The 21,245-nt window shown below is 40.9% G+C and overlaps 1 protein-coding gene across 1 annotated transcript in view; it reads right to left on the reverse strand.

Annotated features, from left to right (window-relative positions):
* LOC124556089 (single-minded homolog 1-like) overlaps positions 1–21,245 on the reverse strand; it is a 137,760-nt gene that overhangs the window by 18,119 nt on the left and 98,396 nt on the right. The window contains exons 5-6 of the mRNA XM_047130115.1: positions 17,457–17,542; positions 10,885–11,084 (exon numbers count right to left, since the gene is read on the reverse strand). Of these exons, the coding sequence (XP_046986071.1) occupies positions 10,885–11,084; positions 17,457–17,542 (286 nt within the window). The remainder of the gene's footprint in view (positions 1–10,884; positions 11,085–17,456; positions 17,543–21,245) is intronic.

Raw genomic sequence — 21,245 nt, forward strand, 5'->3', positions numbered from 1 at the left:
TATAACATGTGTCCAATTTTTATTGGTTACAGAGGTACGGCTAGTTATAGTTTTTATTTCACGTCTTGGTACTCCAGTTTTTATGGGTTTGTTTATCGACTATCAGTTTGTTTAAGGTCAGTTTGTAAAGTTGTTCTTGAATGTACATAACTGAACTTTTCAACCGTGGTTGTAATTTGTTGGTCGAGTGGACTGTATCGTTTAAACATCATATAACAGGGCCTCTTTATATAGACGTTCTTGAAAAGGAGGTTCTGGCATTTTTGGAAATGTTTCCTTTGGCTACAAGGATGGGTAACTGCTTCCATCACGACAAGTCCCTTACACATTCTAGTAGTAAGGTTACACAACATGTAAACCCAACATTTCGCGGAAGATGGATCGGCAGAAAAGGTCACATTTCTTGGCAACCAAGTTCCTGGGACCTTTATCCTTTACAGTTTTATCTGTGGGGCTGATTGAAAGGTAAAGTCTACAAAGCAAAAGTAAACACAAGAGACGAAATGATCGTTGGAATTGTGAATACTGCCGCTCTTATGAAAGACCACCAAGACGACCTGGTGCTGTTAAGAGAATTCGAAAGTGCATCGAAAAGTCAGAGGTGGAATTTATGAAAATCAACTTTGCGGTTAATCATTTGCCTTTGCTCAACACCGTCTGTAAGTATTTGTTTGGGTTACATTCAAACAGCTGTATCTCTGTAACCAATAAAACTTGGACACATGTTATATGGAATGTTTTATTCGAATTAGCCTACACTACCGCCTCCTAAAATAGTTAACATTGCTCCTCAAACACCCTGTACATGTTTGCACTGATCTTCAGAGAAAACAATGACAATTTCAATATGTATGTCAGCTTCAAATTTGTCGAGTATTTACCTTCTGAATAACGAAGTGGTCGATATTCATTTCTAGTTTTTGTTATTTTCAAAAATTACTTATGTTGTAGGGCGCCACCTTAGAGAAGGTATAATAAATAATTAGAGACTATTTTTCGTGCTTTATGGTAAGACCCAGGACTGTTATTGGAGAGGGCGGCGGTTCAAATACCTGTTCGGCCTTACAGATTCAGGTCTTCCGTGGCCTCCGTCAGACGGATTTCGTGATGGTTCCATTGAGAAGGACAGTGAAGGCTCCATTTCTCGTCCTTCATCACTCCGAGCTTTATCTCCGTCTCTAATGACCTAGGCGTCGACAAGAGGTCAAACCCTCGTCTTCCTTTTATCATGTGTTAAGCGCATCTACACGAGGACATTCTCCGTCCAACTTCGCGCATGCGTGTAGAATGGCACAAGGAAGATAATGCATTTCGCCTACGTGTATTTAAATTTTAAAAATCAGTTAACTACAGGTTTATAGCGACTGAAAATGTCTGCAGCACTAGGACGCAAAACTGTATTGAATATATCCGGCATTGTGAGAATAGGAGAAAACGATTATCAGCAGATAATCAAATGCAAAGGTATAACAATTTTAAAAACTTTCTGTAAAACTTTATAAAAAAATTTTTTTGTCTCAATCGCAACCATTTGCAGAGCTGAGCAAAGACAAACCAACAGAAAAGTGTCTTAATTAAGAAGTTATTTAAAAATTGCTGTTGGCTTATATGAAAAATTTACAGGAAATTAACATACCACTTAGTATTATAAGAGCACTAGCAGTATACAACACCGTTGCATCATCCATAACATTCTTATTTTAAATCTTTCGATAAAATCCATTATGTACAGCCTAAAACGGCGTTGGTCTTAGACTGTACATAAGGGATTTTACCTGGAGATTTTAAATTAGAATATTATCGACGATGCAAAGGTGTTGCAGACTGCTAGTGCGTTTATAATACTGTAAGTGGTATGTTAAATCCCTGTAAGTTTTTTAACGAAAGTCAACAGCAATTTTTACACAACTTGTTACATAAGGCAATTTTTCTTTTGATTTGCCTCTTCTCCGACCTAAAGATGGTAGTTAGCTACCGAAAGTGATCATCACTCGCAAAAAAAAAAAAAATTTCTAATATTAAATGCGATTGAGGTGGTATGTAGACAGTTCTTGAAAATTTTAAAAAGTATTACAGAACCTTTTTAAAAAATTTTATAATTTTACCGTTGACAAAACTTTATGTACAGAAACATGACACGGATCACAGTCTCATGCTCACAGGAAACCTTCACTGTATGTGTAAACTTTCTTCCGCGCGTTTTCTCGTTTCAACGGCTTATGTGCATTACCCATGATGAACTACCACAAATCCAAGTGACTGCGAAAAACCACCTAACAACCAGCCAGGCCAGCTAGTGCAGCAGCCAGCGACCTCAGTCGGACTCGCCGCGCTGCCTCCTAAGCTAACGCTACCTAATCACCACGTGCTTTTCAGAAATAGAGAAAACCAGGCAACGTGTTTATTGCGGCACGTGTGTACGAAGCGGTGGCACAGAGGCGGCAGGGAGCGCTGGTTGAACGACGTAAATCACACCGGAGGCTGAGCTACTTGTGGCGAGAGGGCTATTTGCGGGCTGTAGAATATCGAGTATCTTCCCAGGCGGGCCGAGCCCCCATGCGTAACCCAATCTTTATGTGCGCGCGAGATGACGCGGCTCCCGTTTCATGGAGGTGGGTGGCGGACCACCGCAAGTTCTCACACGACCCTCCGCCGCCCCATCACGGATTTCCGTTGTCTCTTCCACTGACAATTCCCTCGATCAAAATCATTTCTAACCGATAATTATCGAGAGCTCCTTTTTGAGACTACACTATCGTTGGAGGTCTGCGAGACATGCTATCCGCAAACGCAGGATCCTTATCCTTCACCGCATCCAAGGACATTAAAATTTTCTAAACCAGTTAACCCGTCCGGTAGCCGAAGCTCTGATGGGAGCCTAAATATTCGTCCGTTAATGGAAGAAACTGGTAATTTCCAATTCACTGACTAAGAAAATTGAGGCCTATCGCGACCACATTTTAATATAACACAGCCTGACACATTCTTGATACTATTGGTAAGTTACAGCTTCCTGCCATAAGTACGTATATGGATTTTGTGAACTTTTCTGGGGAATATTTGCGCAACAGTGGGAAGTCAAATGAAGTGTTAAAAGTTGTCATCATTTGTTTCATATTGTTAAAAACGTCTATATTCTTCGTTTATCAAAGATACGCCAGTTCAACAGAAACGTAAACCACGTTAACGTGCTACAGTTCTCAATATAATAAGTGCTCCACTGCATACTTATAAATACATTTAATAGAAACGTTGATACATTCACTGATTTTCTACTGAACATTATTTATGTCGTATGTGACATACAGACATGAGTCAGACCATGGAACGAAGATTCCAGTGGAGCGAGTATCATAGAACAGCATGTCGCTTTGTGGCAACTTTCGGTTATGCCCTAACCGATCTCTGTTACTGTAAATGAGATTGGAGGTATGCAAGTCTGGTTTCAAATCAAATGGCTCTGAGCACTACGGGACTTAACCTCTGAGGTCATCAGTCCCCTAGAACTTAGATCTAATTAAACCTAACTAACCTAAGGACATCACACACATCCATGTCCGAGGCAGGATTCGACCCTGCGACCGTAGCGGTCGCGCGGTTCCAGACTGTAGCGCCTAGAACCGTTCGGGCACCACGGCCGGCAAGTCTGGTTTGATGGAAGCAGAACGTACGCGTAATTGCGCGAAAACTAGGAAGAAGGGCGTATCCCCATCTTTCACCCTTACATCACCTGCCCTTATCAGAACACGGCATTCGAAACAATACAGTGGCCCTCCGACTCGAATGATTAAGAATAGTGACTTAAAACAGTAATTACTTATCATATTTAATACAAATAGATGAAAATCGTAATACCCACACTGTCTTTTAAATTTTACTTACAAAGTAATTATAACTGCGGATATCTGCAGATATACCGGCTGATATCTATCGGTGCAGGCTCTTATCCGCCAAAGAGTTATTCGATATCCGCGCGCAAGGGACTAGAAAGGGAGGAGATGCTTCCGAAAGGGGTGAGAGTGGGTTGTAGTCTCCCCCCAACATTACCAAATGCTTACATTGAGCAAGCAGTAAATAAAGCCTAGGAGAAATTTGGAAAGCGAAAAGTTCAGGGAGAAGAAAGGAAACCTTTAAGGCTTGCTAAATACATCGTAATTCTGTCAGAGATGGTAAAGGACTTGAAAGTGCAGGTGAACGGAATGCATAGTGTCTTGGAAAGAGATCGTGTGATGAACATCGACAAAAGTAAAATAAGCGTAATGGAATGTAGTCAAATTAAATAAAATGATACTGACGGAATTACCTTAAGAAAAGGGAGACTAAAGGTAATCGATGATATCTGCTGTATGGGCAGCAAAATAACTGACGATGGCAGAAGCGGAGTGAACAAAACATGGAGACTGCAATAGTGAGAAAAGCGTTTCAGAAAGGAAGAAATATGTTAACAAAAATGTAAATTTAACAGTTAAAACGTCTTTTCTGAAGGTATTTGTCTGGAGTGCAGCCTTGTACGGAAGTGAAACGTGGACGATAAACAGTTCAGAAAAGAAGAGAATTGTAATGCCGTGTTAAAGAAGAATGTTGAAAATTAGAAGAGTGGATTGAATAATTAATGAGGTGGTACTAAATAGAATTAGTGGGGGAAAGAAATTAATGGCACAGCTTGACTAAAAGGGTGTATCGGTTGGTAAGACGCGCCCGAAAACATCAAGGTGTCGTCAGTTTGGTAATGGAGTGAAGTGTGGCGGGCTTAAATGGTAGAGGGAGACGAAGGCTTAACTAAAGCAAGCAGGTTAAAATGGACGGCGGGTGCAAGAGTTACGCAGAAATGAAGAGTCTTCGTTGTTATTTTCTCTTTATTTATGAAAGATCCTCAGTAGTGATTTTTTTTATTAGATTCTGGGTATCACTTATGTATCCCCTGGAATTGTCCCTTGTTCTTCTGCATAAACCAGAATATCCATTTTTCGGCGTTTTCAAGCATCTAAACACATCACATTCGCTATGTCTTTTTTAAAAACGTGTGAAGTGTTTAGAAGAGTTGCGTTCGCAAACCCCGAAAATCGTACCTCCTGATGTACACAGAACAACGAGTCACAATTCCAGGTGGCACTTAGATGCGATAACAAATTCCAAAAATTGCCACAGAGGACGCTTTTTAAATAAAAGCAAGCAAAACGCATGCGGCATAAAAGAAGCAGCCTTTTTTTTAGTTGCATAGACAGAGTACATCTCAAAGAAGATAAATATAATAATAATAATAATAATAATAATAATAATAATAATATGAAGAGGTTCTCTTAGAATAGAGGTGCATCAAAACAGCCTTGGGACTGAAAACCACAACAACAGCAAAATCCGAATCCGCGCAGACCTCTAACCGTCGTAGGCGGTCGATAATATTTGCACCTGACGATATGAAGCGAAGGAATTGTTTTTCAAACTTGCCAGCAGATAAGTATTGCTGATACTGGCCTAAGCTGATTCAATTTTCTTCATAATGGATTAGGGAACACATTGATCGGACGCATGTTACTGGGTAGTTTGTTTCGTAGACGAATGACTCACATTTAAAGGAGATACAGGAATATTTAGAATTATGCACTGCTACAGCCAAAATTCTGCTCACTTCAGATCTTGTACTACAGCTACGGAATGATTATAAGTGATACACAACCACAGGTAGTCAAGACTTCAGTGACTAAGGAACCAATGGAAGAAAAACAAGTCAACTGAAAATCACATTACTTCAATGTTTACGTCCACAGTAAATGAGAATATGATGCACTAAAACGTTGATGGATCAGCTGCATTTTACAGACGTAGCTTTTTCACGCTTTCACGGCTACCCATATGCGTCTAAAGTTTCCTCTGTGTGTTCTGTGTTGAACTATATCACTTCACAGAGATTCGGCAATGCTACTGACTGCACTATTTTCTATTTTATTGTAGGAGGAACTATGTTTATTTATGCACAATGCATCCCTTTATTACTCACAAACAGCTTTGCTGAAGATTAACTGCAATTTTTTTTAGTATTATCTTTGTAAACATTACTATTATTTAAAAAGATGGTTGATAATTAAGACAGGTTAATTACCGAATGTATTACCGCGAAATATGGGAGAGAGTGTCATAGAAATGATACAGGCTTTGGGATGGACATCATTAAAAGAAAGACGTTTTTCGTTGCGACGGAATCTTCTCACGAAATTCCAATCACCAACTTTCTCCTCCGAATGCGAAAATATTTTGTTGACACCGACTTACACAGGGAGGAACGATCACAAAGATAAAATAAGGGAAATCAGAGCTCGTACGGAAAGATATAGGTGTTCATTCTTCCCGCGCGCTATACGAGATTGGAATAATAGAGAATTGTGAAGGTGTTTCGATGAACCTTCTGCCAGGCACTTAAATGTGATTTGCAGAGTATCCATGTAGATGTAGACGCAGAATGTACGTTTTCAACGGTATAGTTGAAACGTGCTTACTATTCTTTGATGTCTTAGGATGTGCCATATCAACCGAATCATTTCTTTCAAAAAGCTGTGCCATAAACTTCTTTTCTCTCCGATTCGGTTTAGCACCTCTTCATTAGTTATCCGATTTACTCATCTAATTTTCGGAAAAGGTTTTCTTGATGTTCCAAGTCTGCATTTTATATCCACAATAATTCTGCCTTCTTCACTTATTTTGCTGCCCAAATAGCAAAACTCGTCTACTACTTTTTAGCGTCTTATTTCATCTGATTCCATGAGCACTTCCTGGTATAATTAGACTTCATTTCATTACCCTTGTTTCATTTTTATTGATGTAAATTTTATAACCTCTTTTCAAGAAAATATTCATTCCGTTCAAATGATCCTCCAAGTACTTTGCAGTTTCTGGCAGAATTACAATGTCGTCCGGGAAATCTTAAATGTTTTGTTTCTTCTCCCTGAAATTTATTTTTCTTTCCAAATTTCTCCTTTGTTTCCTTTACTGCATCCTCAGAAAAGAAACCGATTAACGAACATACGTGAATCATGTGTATGTATGGGATATGAGTAGTGTATCAACTAATCATTCGCACATTAAGCGCTAAACTGTGAAAGTGCTCTAAATAAGCATTTTGTATATCGCAATGCGAGAAATTGCGTTGTACAGTGTTGATGACTGTACCGGACTTCGCCAGAAATCGGTCGTGATTTAATGTCTACACTTTTCTTGAAAATCTAATCGTGGATTATTGCAGATTTAATAATTATTTAGCTGAAAAAGGCGTCGTAACTCATTACTAACCTAAATGGACGAATTTATTATATTTTTCTCTTCGTGAGTTTAAAATGAAAAAAGGATTGAACATGTTTCTTTCGTCTTGAAAACAATTAACTACATTCACGAACATGAGAGATAGGACGCATAATGCAGGATGGCCAAAATGAAAATGACTCCAAAAGAGTTCCCTAGAAGTGGCGGCAACGTAATGTTAACAGCAAACAGGTGAGCAAGAATTAGCAAGATGGAGCAACAAAACACACCGCACTTACAACCTTGCCACGAGCTCAAAAGGCGTTGGATGACGAAAGGACAGACAACAGGGGCAGCAAACTATCCTGGCATCCAAGACTCCAACATCGCATGATCTCTCGCCCTGTATTTTTTTTTTTTTTCGAAGATTGGAAAATCAGGAGCTGTGAAATCATTCTTTATTGTTTCACATTGGATGAGATGCAGCGGAGTACTGAAAATTCTGTTACTGCTATTTCCCAATCACAGCTGCTACGGTTTCTGATAGATTGACAAAACAAGCACAGCATTGCATCGACGTCAAGGGAGGCCATTACCAGTGTATTCTGAAGAAAAGTGGTTCTCCTGTTCATTAGTCAGTGTAATTTATTTCATGTCAGGCTTGTAAACATTATTCGGGCCAGTTTTATTTTGGCCAGCCTGTATTCAGTGCCTTGAGAATAAAATGGAGAATTAGGACAAATTCTAACCATTGCCATATTTAGAAATTTGCGCTTAACCGTCGACTGGATTTTACTGCTAACAGCCACGGAAAATACAACGAGGTAAGGTATAGATAATCACTTATCATTGTAACTGCACTTTCCTTTTATTATGTTATATTCACAATATCCGTTGAGATAAACAATGGAAACAATAGAAAATCACTTTGCTATGTTACGTTTATTAAGGAAAGAACAAAATTCCTTTCGACGCTGGGTTGAAACATTGCTGAGCAAAACCGCAACTTCAACCGCTATATATAGCTTCGCCAGAGAAACGTGAATACATTCCAAGGCAAAAATAGACTTCGCAGTCGTTTTCAGTAGGAATTCCATTAGCTTTCATGAGGTTGCATTTTCGGTTTCTCACCATTTGTTGTTTTCAGAAACGAGTTACATTGGAACTTTTCTGGTCACTCAGAACTAGCTTTAATGGGGCATTATTGTCTCACGGCGAAGCACTATAGGATCAGTGTTAAATCGAGTCATAACATCGATTTTCATGTGCTGTATTATTTCCAAGTTTTGGCTGTCTGTCACGTTCAGGAAACAATCAATTCCGTAAATAATGTTGCCAACTCACCTGTAAAAAAACATCGGTAAGTTGATGAACTTAATTCTGGGCAACACAAATTCGATTCCTAGGTCAGTCATGCTCACCGAGAAATTCAGAATGCAAAAGAAGATGTAAGATTAGGGTATAATATCCCGTCGACGACTAAGAGATTAGAGGCGGAGCAAAATCTCATATTCATGAAGGACATCTGCCGTCTACTCTTCAAAATAATCACCTCGGCGTTTTTCTTCAGCATTTCAAGGAAATCTACCGGTATATCTAGATGGGCAGACGGAGCTTGAATTGTAGTCCTCCCGAATCCAATGTCTTATCGCCGCATCACCTCACCCGGTAATTCAGAGTAAATGAAGAAAGTATTTACATCTGATAAAAGGAATGCGAATTGTCTTTGAACTGAAATAAACACAGAGAAAGAATTTGATAGCATCCGAATACAACGTCAGAGGTGAATATCAGGAGCACGTCGTATCGTTTAAATATTTAGTGGCAGTACTAACAAGCGATATGAAACAATTAAAATCTGTGGTAGGGATGGCGCGTAGAAGACTTGAATTTGTTTTAATAGTTGTGAGTAAGTGCTACGAACTGAAGAATTATTTTACGGGTACTGTGACCGATTTTAGTCATAACACTGCTCTCTCTCTCTCTCTCTCTCTCTCTCTCTCTCTCTCTCTCTCTCTCTCTCTGTGTGTGTGTGTGTGTGTGTGTGTGTGTGTGTGTGTGTGTGTGGTAGAATAGAGGGGACAGACAAGCATGTGTTCGAATACGTTTATTTTTATAAGTATCACATGTAAAAACAAAACATTATTATTCCAGGGAAAAATCCACAGAACATAAAAGGGGAAACGCATCTGGAGCCACCATCGACTTGCTCGCGCAGGGAGAATGAAAGTCGATAAACGGTGTTAGAATGCCTACAGAGGCATACACACAACCATTTTCCCCTCGTTCCATACTCGAATGGAATAAGATGGAAAACCGCTGAGGTTGATGCGAAATTCGCTCCACCACGGGTACACAGATCCACTGCTGGCCATTAAAACTTATTGTACGGATATAATACTACACAAAACATGATTAGTTTTGTAAGTGATATGGGAGCGTATGGGTAGCGAAATTTTGTTCATAGAGCTGTCAGCTTTGGCGCAGTGTCTCTAAAATTGGTGGAAATCGTGACGAACTGAACTTGGCTGACAGACGTGGATACATCATTCAATGCTGCTTCAGCTTTGTACTAAACTTCATCAGTCGTAGTGGCTGGTGAGTGGGAGCGTGCCTGTCTCTTGGTTATCCATGACCACACGTTTTCAGTGGGTGAGTGATCTGGAAACGCGGCTACCAGGGCAACGGCGGAGCAGGCTCTGTATCCAGGAACGTCAGGACAGCAAGGGCAACGCATGAACTTGCATTACCTTGTTAAAAGATAGCCGCGCGGGATTAGCCCAGCGGTCTTAGGCGCTGCAGTCATAGGCAGTGAGGCTAGTCCCGGCGGAGGTTCGAGTCCTCCCTCGGGCATGGGTGTGTGTGTTTGTCCTTAGGATAATTTAGGTTAACTAGTGTGTAAGCTAAGGAACTGATGACCTTAGCAGTTAAGTCCCGTAAGATTTCACACACATTTGAACATTTTGTTAAAAGATAACTTTACGAGGCAGGGTACAGCCACCGGCCTTAACACATCATAAATGTAGCGCTTGCTGTCCACAGTTGCTACCCCACTGTATAGTGTTGTCGTCGATCGCATCACTGCAGTGTATTCTACCGCTTCAGGAGAACCGGGCTATTTCTTGACTCAAAGTACGCGACGTGACTGTACGACTGGAAGGCTGAATGTACAATACGTCTTTCCTTTCGTGCGCTAGTCGTGTGGAACTAATGAGATTCTGCATAGTTTCGAGTATGAACCTCTTGAACCCATCGATTCCGTATTCTCATGACAATCTTGGGAACCTGGACAGCGCGTGCAGCAACATTGTGGAACGATAAGCCGCATTTTCCATAGGCCACGATCCTTCACTGTCGAATTCCGACACGTTCACGAGATCTCCTCAACAAAAAAAAAAAAAAAAACTTTAAATGCGATTTATGAATGAGAAACCGACTATGTATTCTCCCCTTATACACTAGATGTAGACAGTGCGGTTGTGCTGGAAAGTTTATCATTTGCACAACAACAATGTAATACGTATCGTGCCAATTTTACGTCTGTTGCATGCCGCCTTCACGGAGGCCAGTGATGTAGGTATAGATATATCTTAAACAATCAGTCGTCAGAAGTAAGCAGGGGAGGAAGCGCAGGAGCAGGGCGGCACGAACCTGGCGTCGAGGAAGATGAGCTTGAGGTCGAGGCTGGCGCGGAACATGAACATGTTGCAGTGCAGCTTGATCTCGGTGATGGCGCTGGGGGGCAGCGAGTGGCCCACCGCGACGAGCCCCACGTTCTGGTAGCAGCTGTCGTACGGAGAAGACTCCAGAGTGAACTGCTTCACTTTTAGGTAGCCCGAGCAGTGGATCACCTGCCACACACAACAAATGGCTACATATAATAAACACTACTGTTGGTGCTAATGTTCATATGAGGAATAGTAATCATAATAAAGGCAATGCCAGTAACAACCACATTTTTTTTTTCATTTCAACTTCATTCTTCTTGTTTTCTTTCATTTCTATATTTTTCTCTTAATATAGTTGTACAATGCAAAAAAAAAAAAAAATAATCTTAGGAAAAACTATCCGAGCTTTCCTTGTCCGAAAGCTTTATCTCGCAGTCCACAAACATCCAGTCGCAGTAAAATAAAACACTGTAATACACGGCGGTTATAATTAAACTTCCTTGCTTGAGAGGGCCCCCATGAAAACCAGTGATCGTAGGACAATGAAACTTCGTGGAAACATTTGTAAGGATACGAGGAATAGAAATAACGGATAAACTATTAAAAGAAAAACATTTTAATTTCCATATAAGAGGGTAACATTTGTTAATAGCGTACCATATTTATGTTCCACGTTACTAACGTTGGTCAATGCGGCGACCGTCTGCATCCATAACAGCCTGGAACCGCACTAGAGAGGGATATACTGCTACCCGAAACCCCGAAACATCTCAGGTGGGATGTTGGCTACCTCCCTCGCTATGCTCCTCCTCAGCCTTCAACGTCTGTTACGGTCCCGTTGATAAATACTGTCTTTCAGGTAACCTCACAGCCAGAAATCACACGGGTTCAAATCTGGTGATCTTGGTGGGCACGCAGTTTGGAACGATCGGCCGATGAACTTCCGAACCATAATCCTCAACGCCAGTGCGGAAAGAGGACCTGTCATATCCCTTTAATGCATCGATTCTCACGAAGAGCAGCAGTACTACTGCCGTTTTTTGATAAAACAGCTTTACGAGCAGAGCCCTGTTCAACTTGGCCAAACCGATGTTGACTGTCTGCAACTGTAGCGAAGGTTTTATGACAACCTCTCACTATCTTGGACTTACACTCGATCAGAAACTAACCTCGAGTCTCCACGAACTAACAGTCCAAAAGAAAGCCTACAATAGATTGGAACTATTAAAACTGCTAAAAGGCCCATCCATTTTCCATATCAACAAGACCTCATCCGTCTCATGCTAATCTATATCGCATAGACTACTGTTCTTCCAAAGTTTGATGACTTCCTCAAAATCCTAGAGTGCAATGCACTCGACCTTGCCTTCCGTATCCATCTACGCTACGCCACCGATTTCCTTTAGCAGTTAATACAATTTCCCCATCACCTCCAACACTTATAACTCCTAGGCCTCTCCTACATCTCCCATGAACACCCTATAGTCTCCAACATCCTTAACCCTGGTTAGTTGCCTCGCCTCTATCAAGATGCCACCCACTTTCCCTCTTCATGCACTTCATATACTCACCCAACGGAATTTCACTTGCCTTCCCGTCCCAGACTGTCAACTCATACCCGAGATCTACCCCTCCTTCCAAGTATAACCTACCCTAACCATCTCACCCCAAATTAACGCACCAACCCACTCTTTCCACGTGTAACTGACATTCTACTCCTGTCTTAACACCTGCAACCCAACTATTTCCACAAAGACATCGCTCATCTTTTTCCTAACATTCTCTCCAAGGCCTCCCACAACCCAGTCCCCAAGCAGAATTATCATGACGGCGTACCACATCGCCTTATTTGAGACTTAGAATACATTAGATCACCATCATAATTTTCATAAACAACAACACCTGTATTTTAGCCTCAATAACTGTTTTATTTTACTCTGAACTATTTTTAAAGATCAATGGCTGAAGGGTGGCAACAGGGCCGTCGCCAACCCGCCCCATCTCGTTGGGGAAATAGTTTTCCTAAGTGCTTTCTGATACGCTAGAATTTAGCATACAGTTCTATTTACAGCAATCCCAGTTGACCCTGGGCCTGTGTTGTATAAATAGCACCAAGCGGAAATAACTTTTATCTTACTAGCGCAGGTCTTTCTTGTTGCTGCACATTACGACGAAACCTGGCACGGGAACTCCACTTGAAGGAGTTCACATAACAACACCCGAGTCTGGCAGCTTTGCTTTCAGTATTAGCACATTTCTCGAATACTTTTGCAAGAAGCTTCACCGCCAACGTTTACGAGAGTTATATCACTGAACTTGTGAAGCCTTAAAATGACGTAAACGCCTTGAAAAAGTATGTATATTGTTCAATTAAAAAACCATACTTCCTTCAATATCTCGATCGATACAGCAGTTTAAAGTATTACCCATGTAACAAATTACGTGCCCCTTTGCCAAATATCATTATCGTAATCATCGTTTCGGTATCTTCGACTATTCACGAATTAAGAGTGATGCTAGTTTCAGATAATTCACCTTGTGTGGCTGAAGTGTTACATATGTACACAGGGTGAGTCACTAACTATTGCCACCTAGAATAACTCCGAAAGTATAACAGTAGCTGAAAAGTTTGTGGGACAAATGTTGCATGGGACAACGGCGGCCATGATATGACGTTGGTTTTTTATTGCTAGGTGGGGTCGCGTCAGAGATATTTTTAATATATAGGCCCCTATTTCATCGAAGGAAATCTTAATGGTAGGAAGTACACTACATTCCTGCAAAAAACATTAGGTCTGTTATTAGAAGAAATGCCTGTAGGAACAAGGAACAGAATGTGGTATCAACACGATGGGTGTCAGGCACATTTTTCGCTGATGGCTAGAAATGAGTTGCAGATACAATTCCAAAATCGTTGGGTTGGACGCGGAGGAGATGCGTCGTGGCCGGCTCGCTCGCCAGACTCGACGCCCTTGGACTTTTTCTTGTGGGGATTCCCAAAAGGCACTGTTTATAAAGACGTTCCAACTGCACCTGGAGATATGCGAGAGAGAATTGTCAGAGCATGTGATTCGATAAGCGCCGAAGTGATAAGGAATACCACTCAATCCATGATAAGAATATTGCAGCACTGCATTGATACTAATGGTCATCACTTCGAACACCTTTTGTAAATGGACGTTCACGCCACCTTTTTGACTTTCCTTGACCTTCAAAGACCTTACTGTTACACATCGTTGGATTCGTCTCGATAGCCACTATCAGAAAATAAGTTCCAAACTATAGCATCCCATTTAAAAAAGTTGACCTTCATATCTCTGAAGCGACCCCACCTAGCAACAAAGAACCAACGTCATATTATGGCCCCCGTTGTCCCATGCAACTTTTGTCCCGAAACTTTTCAGCTCCTATCATAGTTTTGGAGTTATTCTTGGTGGCAATAGTTATATATATATAAACCCCGTCGCCGTATTCTGTTGCACGTGAAAGGTAATCTCAGGAAATACTATATACTATACGGATTTTGATACAGTTTTCACTAATAGATTGACTGATTCACAACAAAGGTTTGTATACGTAATTTATTGCTGCAAAGCGACACAAGTCTTCCGACTGTACAGAAGATGCTGCCCGTGCGAAGCCAGGGCGGGTCGCTCGTACATATCAATTTGGTATCTAGGAAATAGAAAAGAGAAGGAACGTAGACATAGCAGCAAAGATGGCAGAAGGCAAAAGGCTTTCGACAAGAAGATACGGCTGCTAACATCCAAACATACCTTGAGACAAGAATATCACGGAGGACTATGCTTGCAGCAGAGCTCTGTAGGGGTGTGAAACATGGACAGTGGCAGCAAAGGAGTGAAACGAAGCCTTTGAAATGTGATGTTACAGAAAACTGTTAAAGATCGGATGGATTGATCAAGTAAGGAATAAAAACGTCCTGCAGCGAGTCAACAAAGGAAAAATGCGTGACAAGCGACATAAGGTATCGAAAAGACAGAAATGTTAAGTGCATATTACGAAATGAATCTTTACTGAAAACCGTAACTACATGTATGGTGGAAGGAAAGAGTAGTAGGGACACGTCTAGACAACAGTCTACAGGACAGATCGTTGATGATGTAAAATGCAGCAGTTGTACTAAAACGGAGAGGATAGGAGGTCAGTGAAATGAAGTGGAGAACTGCATTAAACCAGCTTTAGAACTGATGAGCGAAACAAAAGCGTTCCTCATTCGTAAACGTTTACTTTAATTCCTATCTTAAAACACATCCCTTTATGTTATAAATCATAAACTACTAGTTACCAGTAAACCCCACACCGATTCTTTAAAGAATCGAAATCTCATGTACAAAACGTCATATATCCCGAATTATGTGTCGTACAGTGATATAATTTTGCAGGTACATTCAGTGTTATATTCTGTCTGTGCGAAATAAGAAATTAAAACGTCATAACTCATTCTGTAGCTTTACTGTATGAACAGCGAAAATGTAGTAAGCAACAAACTTTCATCCTTTCATCATTTTGTGTGGGGTGTCACCGAGAAAAAGTTTCGTGAAGATTTGAAATTATGTGTCAAGTTTGTTGAAAGTCGCTAAGCGTGTTAGAAGGATATAATCTGTATAATTTGCGCGCCATGAGCTATGCTGAATCAACGCAGATTCACAGTTTGTAACTGTAATGCTTGACTTATTGTGTTAAATCGTTAACATAAGATTATAGCTCTTAAGGAGCAGGTTACGACAGAGTTTTAATGTATGAAATATTGAAAATGAAATCTTTGTTAGTCCTGGAAGCCGTTACATTGGCACCCTGCAACTGGGACCATGCGGCAGATAAGCCGCTTAGTAATGCAGATATGACTGCTGAAATGTCCTGACGTATTACATTTGTGTGCCGGGCCGGAACTCGAACCCAGAACCTTGCGTTCCGTGGGAAATTCAGTTACGCAGTGAGCTACGTAGGCGCGATCGGAAAAGTAGTGACGTGGAAGTAAGTGTGTACGAGTGCAGCCGTGGCGGTGGGTGGGGAGGCGGGGCAGTTTAAATGTCGGTTGGTGGGAAAGCAGTGCGGGGGCGTGTGGAGCCCTGCGCGCACCTGGGCCGTGCCGGCGAATGCCGCGGCGCGCTCAGCAGCCGCCATTGTGGCCGCGCGGATCTGAGCGCGCATACATTGAGCCGCATTCCTGCCGCGCTCAATGAAATAGTACAAACACGCCGCTGCCGTGCCACGGTTACGATACGTCTCACCTGCCCACGGCCGCCGGGGCACCGGGCCTTGGGGGACCCCCTGTCTTCTCTCCTCCTCCGTTTGTCTTGTCACACTTACCACGGTCCTCTTGTAATGCAGTACCGAACCTTCGACAATAGTACTGCTGAAGCGAAGATCCGGATACCTCGTCTTCTGCGTTGTATGTGGCATAGCGTTATGCAAAGTCCGCCCGACCCTTTCAGACCCAATATCCGCGTTTGTAACACTGCAGTCAGCTGGTAAAGACAAAGCGTGGCAGCTATTTGCGATACTGTATCAGAAAAGAGTGAAGCACTTGGGTTTAACTTTGGATACGAACCTTAAATGGGCAGAAAATGCAGTCACCACGTGCAGGAAGACTTCTGCTCACCTGTGTGCCCTCCAGAGGTCTTGGAACATATTTCCACAGGACGGGAAACCTGAAGTTTGTCATCAGTCGTTATACCGTACCTTCATTATTGCCACGTAATCCAGCAAGGCACGAGTAGTGAGGAATCACCTCAAATACTTGTGTCTGTTACATCTGCAGCGTCAGTCCATTTTTCCGGTTTTCGTAGATCTGTAATGTTGGTTGCGGTCAGACAGTTTACTTGACTATAATACCCTACGTCTACTTCATCGGCTCCTCATTACGCTTGCACCGCACTACTTCGAATCAGATACTAAGTGTCTGTCATCTCATCATAATCGAAACACAACGACTCATTTATTTTAGCAGTGCCCATCCACAAAACAAAAGTCCGCAGCTCGTGGTCTAGTAGCTATAGCTCGTGGTCTAGTGGCTAGCGTTGCTGCCTCTGTATCCTGGTGTCTCAGGTTCGATTCCCTGCCCGGTTGGGGATTTTCTCTGCCCGGGGAGAGGGTGTTTGTGTTGTCCTCATCATTTCATTAGCTTAATCATCATTCTTGCTGTAGCTAGATTGGACTGTGTACAAATTTGGACTGTGTAAACATTGGGACTTTGTAGGGGCGCTGATGACCGCGCAGTTGAGCGCCCCACAAACCAAACATCATCATCATCATCCACAAAAGAAAAACATTGGCAAACTACTCTCTTGTTGCTGTCTCTGGAGCAAGCTACCCTGCAGTCTGCGCAAAATTCAGTGCCGCGTTGCTTTTAACAAGAAGGTGAAACGAGTCCCTCAATCAGCCTCGTAACATTCTATGCTAGATGTCACTTGTAACATGCTTGTTCAAACGATTGTAATACAGCGTGTAGAATGCCTGGTTAGATGTAAGATAACCCTAATCATGCTTTGTTAAATAAATCAACAAACTAAATAAAAAATACACTTCGCTCACCTTGTAGCCCCCCGTCGTGAGGCCGGCATTCCTCTTGGCCAGGACGCACTTCATTCGCAAAAAGAACGCTCGTTCGAGTTCGAATTCTGAAATAAGAGGAAAGGAAACATCTGTGTATTGCTATGAGTTCCATGTAAATTGGAAATAACTACTGCGACGAGCACATATACTACAATAAAAACTCGATCAAAATAGAGTTCAAGCAAGCCAGCGTCACGCAGACAGTTTTTTTCAAAGACTAACTGAAAAGGATCCGATTGGCATGGTCTCTTTTTCCATTTGTTTTCTGTATAGGAAAACAATTGCAGTTAATCATCTCATTTGTTTAGCATCTAACTTATTTAAAGTATATTCTCATAAGCTAAATTTGGTGTTTTGCTTTCGGGTGAACACGATTTTTTTTAAATTCACTGGGCAACATTCGAATATTTGCGCTTGTGCTTTGCTGATGGTCATACTGTACGCTAATTTTACCGGAAATGGGGGCCTTTTAAAGCCGATGGGTAACCTCGGTGAAATGAGTTGAATTCGTAGTTTTAATATTGATTTGCCTTTTTCTTTTTCTGTTAATATTTCATCTTGTGAGTTTCTTCATGCTTTTTTGCGAAGGCGTACATTGAGAGAATGTAGGAATCCTGTTGAGAAACTCAGGCTTTCGTCTTGAGTAATCGCTGATTTGTTTGTTGAACTAGGTCGCCTTTATTTTTTGCAAAAATAGTGCGCTCACACAACCGTTCGTTGTTTTGTTTACGTAGTTCCTCCATCTAAGCAGATACACTTTTTCGGTGAGGTGTTCCACTGTCTTTACTAAGTCGTACAACTCATCGGTTAAGATATATAATTTTGCCAGAGTGCGGATCAATGCAATATGTGACGTTTCAAATTGTATTCTAGAATATTTGAGAATATCGAAAAAGCTTGAAAACATTACAGAGCAATCTCTAATTTTTCCCCTGAAAAATATACCAATGCAAAAGAGACAGAAGATGTCCTGGCGACCACCAAGAAGTGACGACGACGGCTTAAAACACTCATATCTTTGCAACCAAAATAGTTATCATTGCACAACCAGTGCAATGGGAGATTACTTTGTCTTTCTTTTTTTACGTTTTGATGGAAGTCGCCAGAACTCTTTTACAGTCCTTTTACAACGCAGGACTTCCCAGTGACGTACGCGTCTCTTAGTTTTACGCGTTTTATATAGGCATAGAACAATGTCCTTTGCAATGCGACCACAACTGTTGCTTGATTTACACGGACAGATGTGTTTTTACGACAGTGTAGAGGACCGTTTCTGCAATAAACATTCTTGATTTTGGTGTATTAAATGGATCTGAGAATCCATCACCAGTAATGTGCGGACTCCTTTACAGTATTAAATTTTTAAATACTTTACCCTGGGAGGAAGGTAACGAATTTTCTGTCAGTGCTTGGCAGAACGTGATAATAATATTAAAGAGGAAACACTTCCTAACGTTCTGCAATGTTTCTCAGACCGTTAGGAATTTACTAAGATTTATTTATTAGCGAGGTTATTGAGTTTCTGATTTGTTTCAATGAAATGCAAAGAAAAGAATGTTTAACTTATTTGTGTTACTACATGCTCCTCTTTCATTAAGTAATATTCAATACCAGTAATTTTTCGTACATGACGGAAACTGGGAAAGGAGCACGGCAAGGCCGTGGAATAAAATCCATAAAACAGTAACAAACACCAAACAAGAAACACAAAATATGCTTGAATTTACAAAAGAAAGTTATATCATGCAATTATTCCCGGTCATTTTGAAAGATATGGCCTTACGCATACATCGCGTATGAATTTATTGATCGTCGTTTAGCGATGACGTCCATTTCAGTATATGAATGCCGAAATCAAATAAAATAGTCGTTAACTCACTGAACATATTTGCCTAACCCCTGTAGAGCATTCTGGATCAACGCAGACTAATTTTTAGTGTAGGATCCGTACATTTTTAAAAATAAGAGACCATGGTAGTCACTGTGGTATTGGATTAATAATCAATCTGGCATGATATCGAAATTTGTACGGCCTTGATTTGAAGCGTATATGTGGTTCCAAAATGACTGTGCAGAAACCTGCACTTCTTCTCGTCACTAGTCCTCTAATCTTTGTGTTTGGCGGCGGTGATTCAGCCGTCATCTTTCTGATTCAGCTCTATTTTTTTTTTCTTGGGGAAAGAGAGCAAGAAAGATGACTACAAAATTTTATTAGGCAATGCTGACGCAAATACGGTTTATTGGCTAAACCGGTTTCGATTCTTCAGTCATTTTCAGTAGCCCTATGAAACAGGAAGCAATATACAAAACCAAACACGACAACTTTACATTAACAAAGTAAATAAACACATAAATACTAAATAAACAAAAATCGATTCCATGCTACGTCTTGGTAGATGACCGCGTCAGAACGCTGCAGTAGTGGGCATCTCCTCAGGCCTCCTATTAGAGAACTGAGTACAGCTAGGCAGTAGATGCTCTTACATAGCTAAACCTATATGCGTAAGCTAATACAACCTGATTTTAGTGCGTAATTAAAATTAAGTTAGCGTAAAGTAATACATCAGAGTTAACAACTGTTATAAAACTTACTTGTGGTGAATCTATTTAATAATGTTTATTTGCTACAGTATTTGATAACATTTTAAAACTTTTTTAATAAGTCACGACAGCTCTTTAATATTGTAAAACACTATTATGCATTGTTTTACATCAACTTAATTTTAAAAACACACACGATTAATTGTACTTACACTGGCTAGCCCCACAGAATCCTCTAGTCGGAGGTCTGAGGAGATGGTCACTCCTACTGCGTTCTGACACAGACACTGACTAAGAAGTAATATGGTCTCACTTTTAATTTATAAACTGTAGTTTGGCAGTTATTTAATTTGTTAGTGTAAGGTTGACAAGTGTGTTTTTTGTATATTGTTTCTTGCTTCATAGGGCTATTGAAAAACCAAAGTGCTTAAACCATTTTGGCTAATAAACAATATTCATGTGCATGTTGACTGGTAACTTCTGTAGTTAAATTTCGTAAGCTCACGGACGGTCTAAGTCAACAACAAGGCAAATATGAACGAAGGAAGGAAGACTTGTACATCACATCCGTTGACGAGAAGCTCATTAGAGATGGATCACAAGCTCTGAAGTAACACAAAAATGGAAGAAATCGGAATCTCCTTTTTCCAAGGTACCATTCCGGCATTTGCCTAAAGGGCTTTAGGGAAACAACGGAAAATATAAATTTAGATGGCCGAAAGAGGAAATGTACGCCTATCATCCAGAATTCGAATCCGCTGTCCTAGCCAGTTCACCATCTCATACTATTCAACTCAGCATCCAACTATATAAGAATTAAACCGAGGAATACGGCAAGAAGGCGCCACAAATTCACCCAAAGGTTGTTGGCAAACCCGTGGATAAGTTGTGTGAACGACTTTGACAGCGTCTCTTCAGTAAAAGGCACCACTTCAGCAATAATACCTTTAAACCCTGTTTTAAAAGTTTGCGTAGGTACTTTTTTCTATAAAACAATGTTTTGTGTTCCTTTTATAGTCTGAATTTTATTGCCCTACAGAATGATGGAGTTGTTTGTGCTGCACCGAACGTGAAAAAACGCCTTTACATTGAAAGCGAAAGCACATCAGTACGTGCAAATCAGTTTGAAGGATTGTAAAGCGCAATGAGGGTCTTCTCAAGTAGTATAGCGAGGAGGTAGTAACTTATAAGGGGTCAGGATGGGATGCAAGGTGATAGGAAGGATGA

This window comes from Schistocerca americana, chromosome X (genome assembly GCF_021461395.2).
Source record: "Schistocerca americana isolate TAMUIC-IGC-003095 chromosome X, iqSchAmer2.1, whole genome shotgun sequence".
Classification (NCBI taxonomy): domain Eukaryota; kingdom Metazoa; phylum Arthropoda; class Insecta; order Orthoptera; family Acrididae; genus Schistocerca; species Schistocerca americana.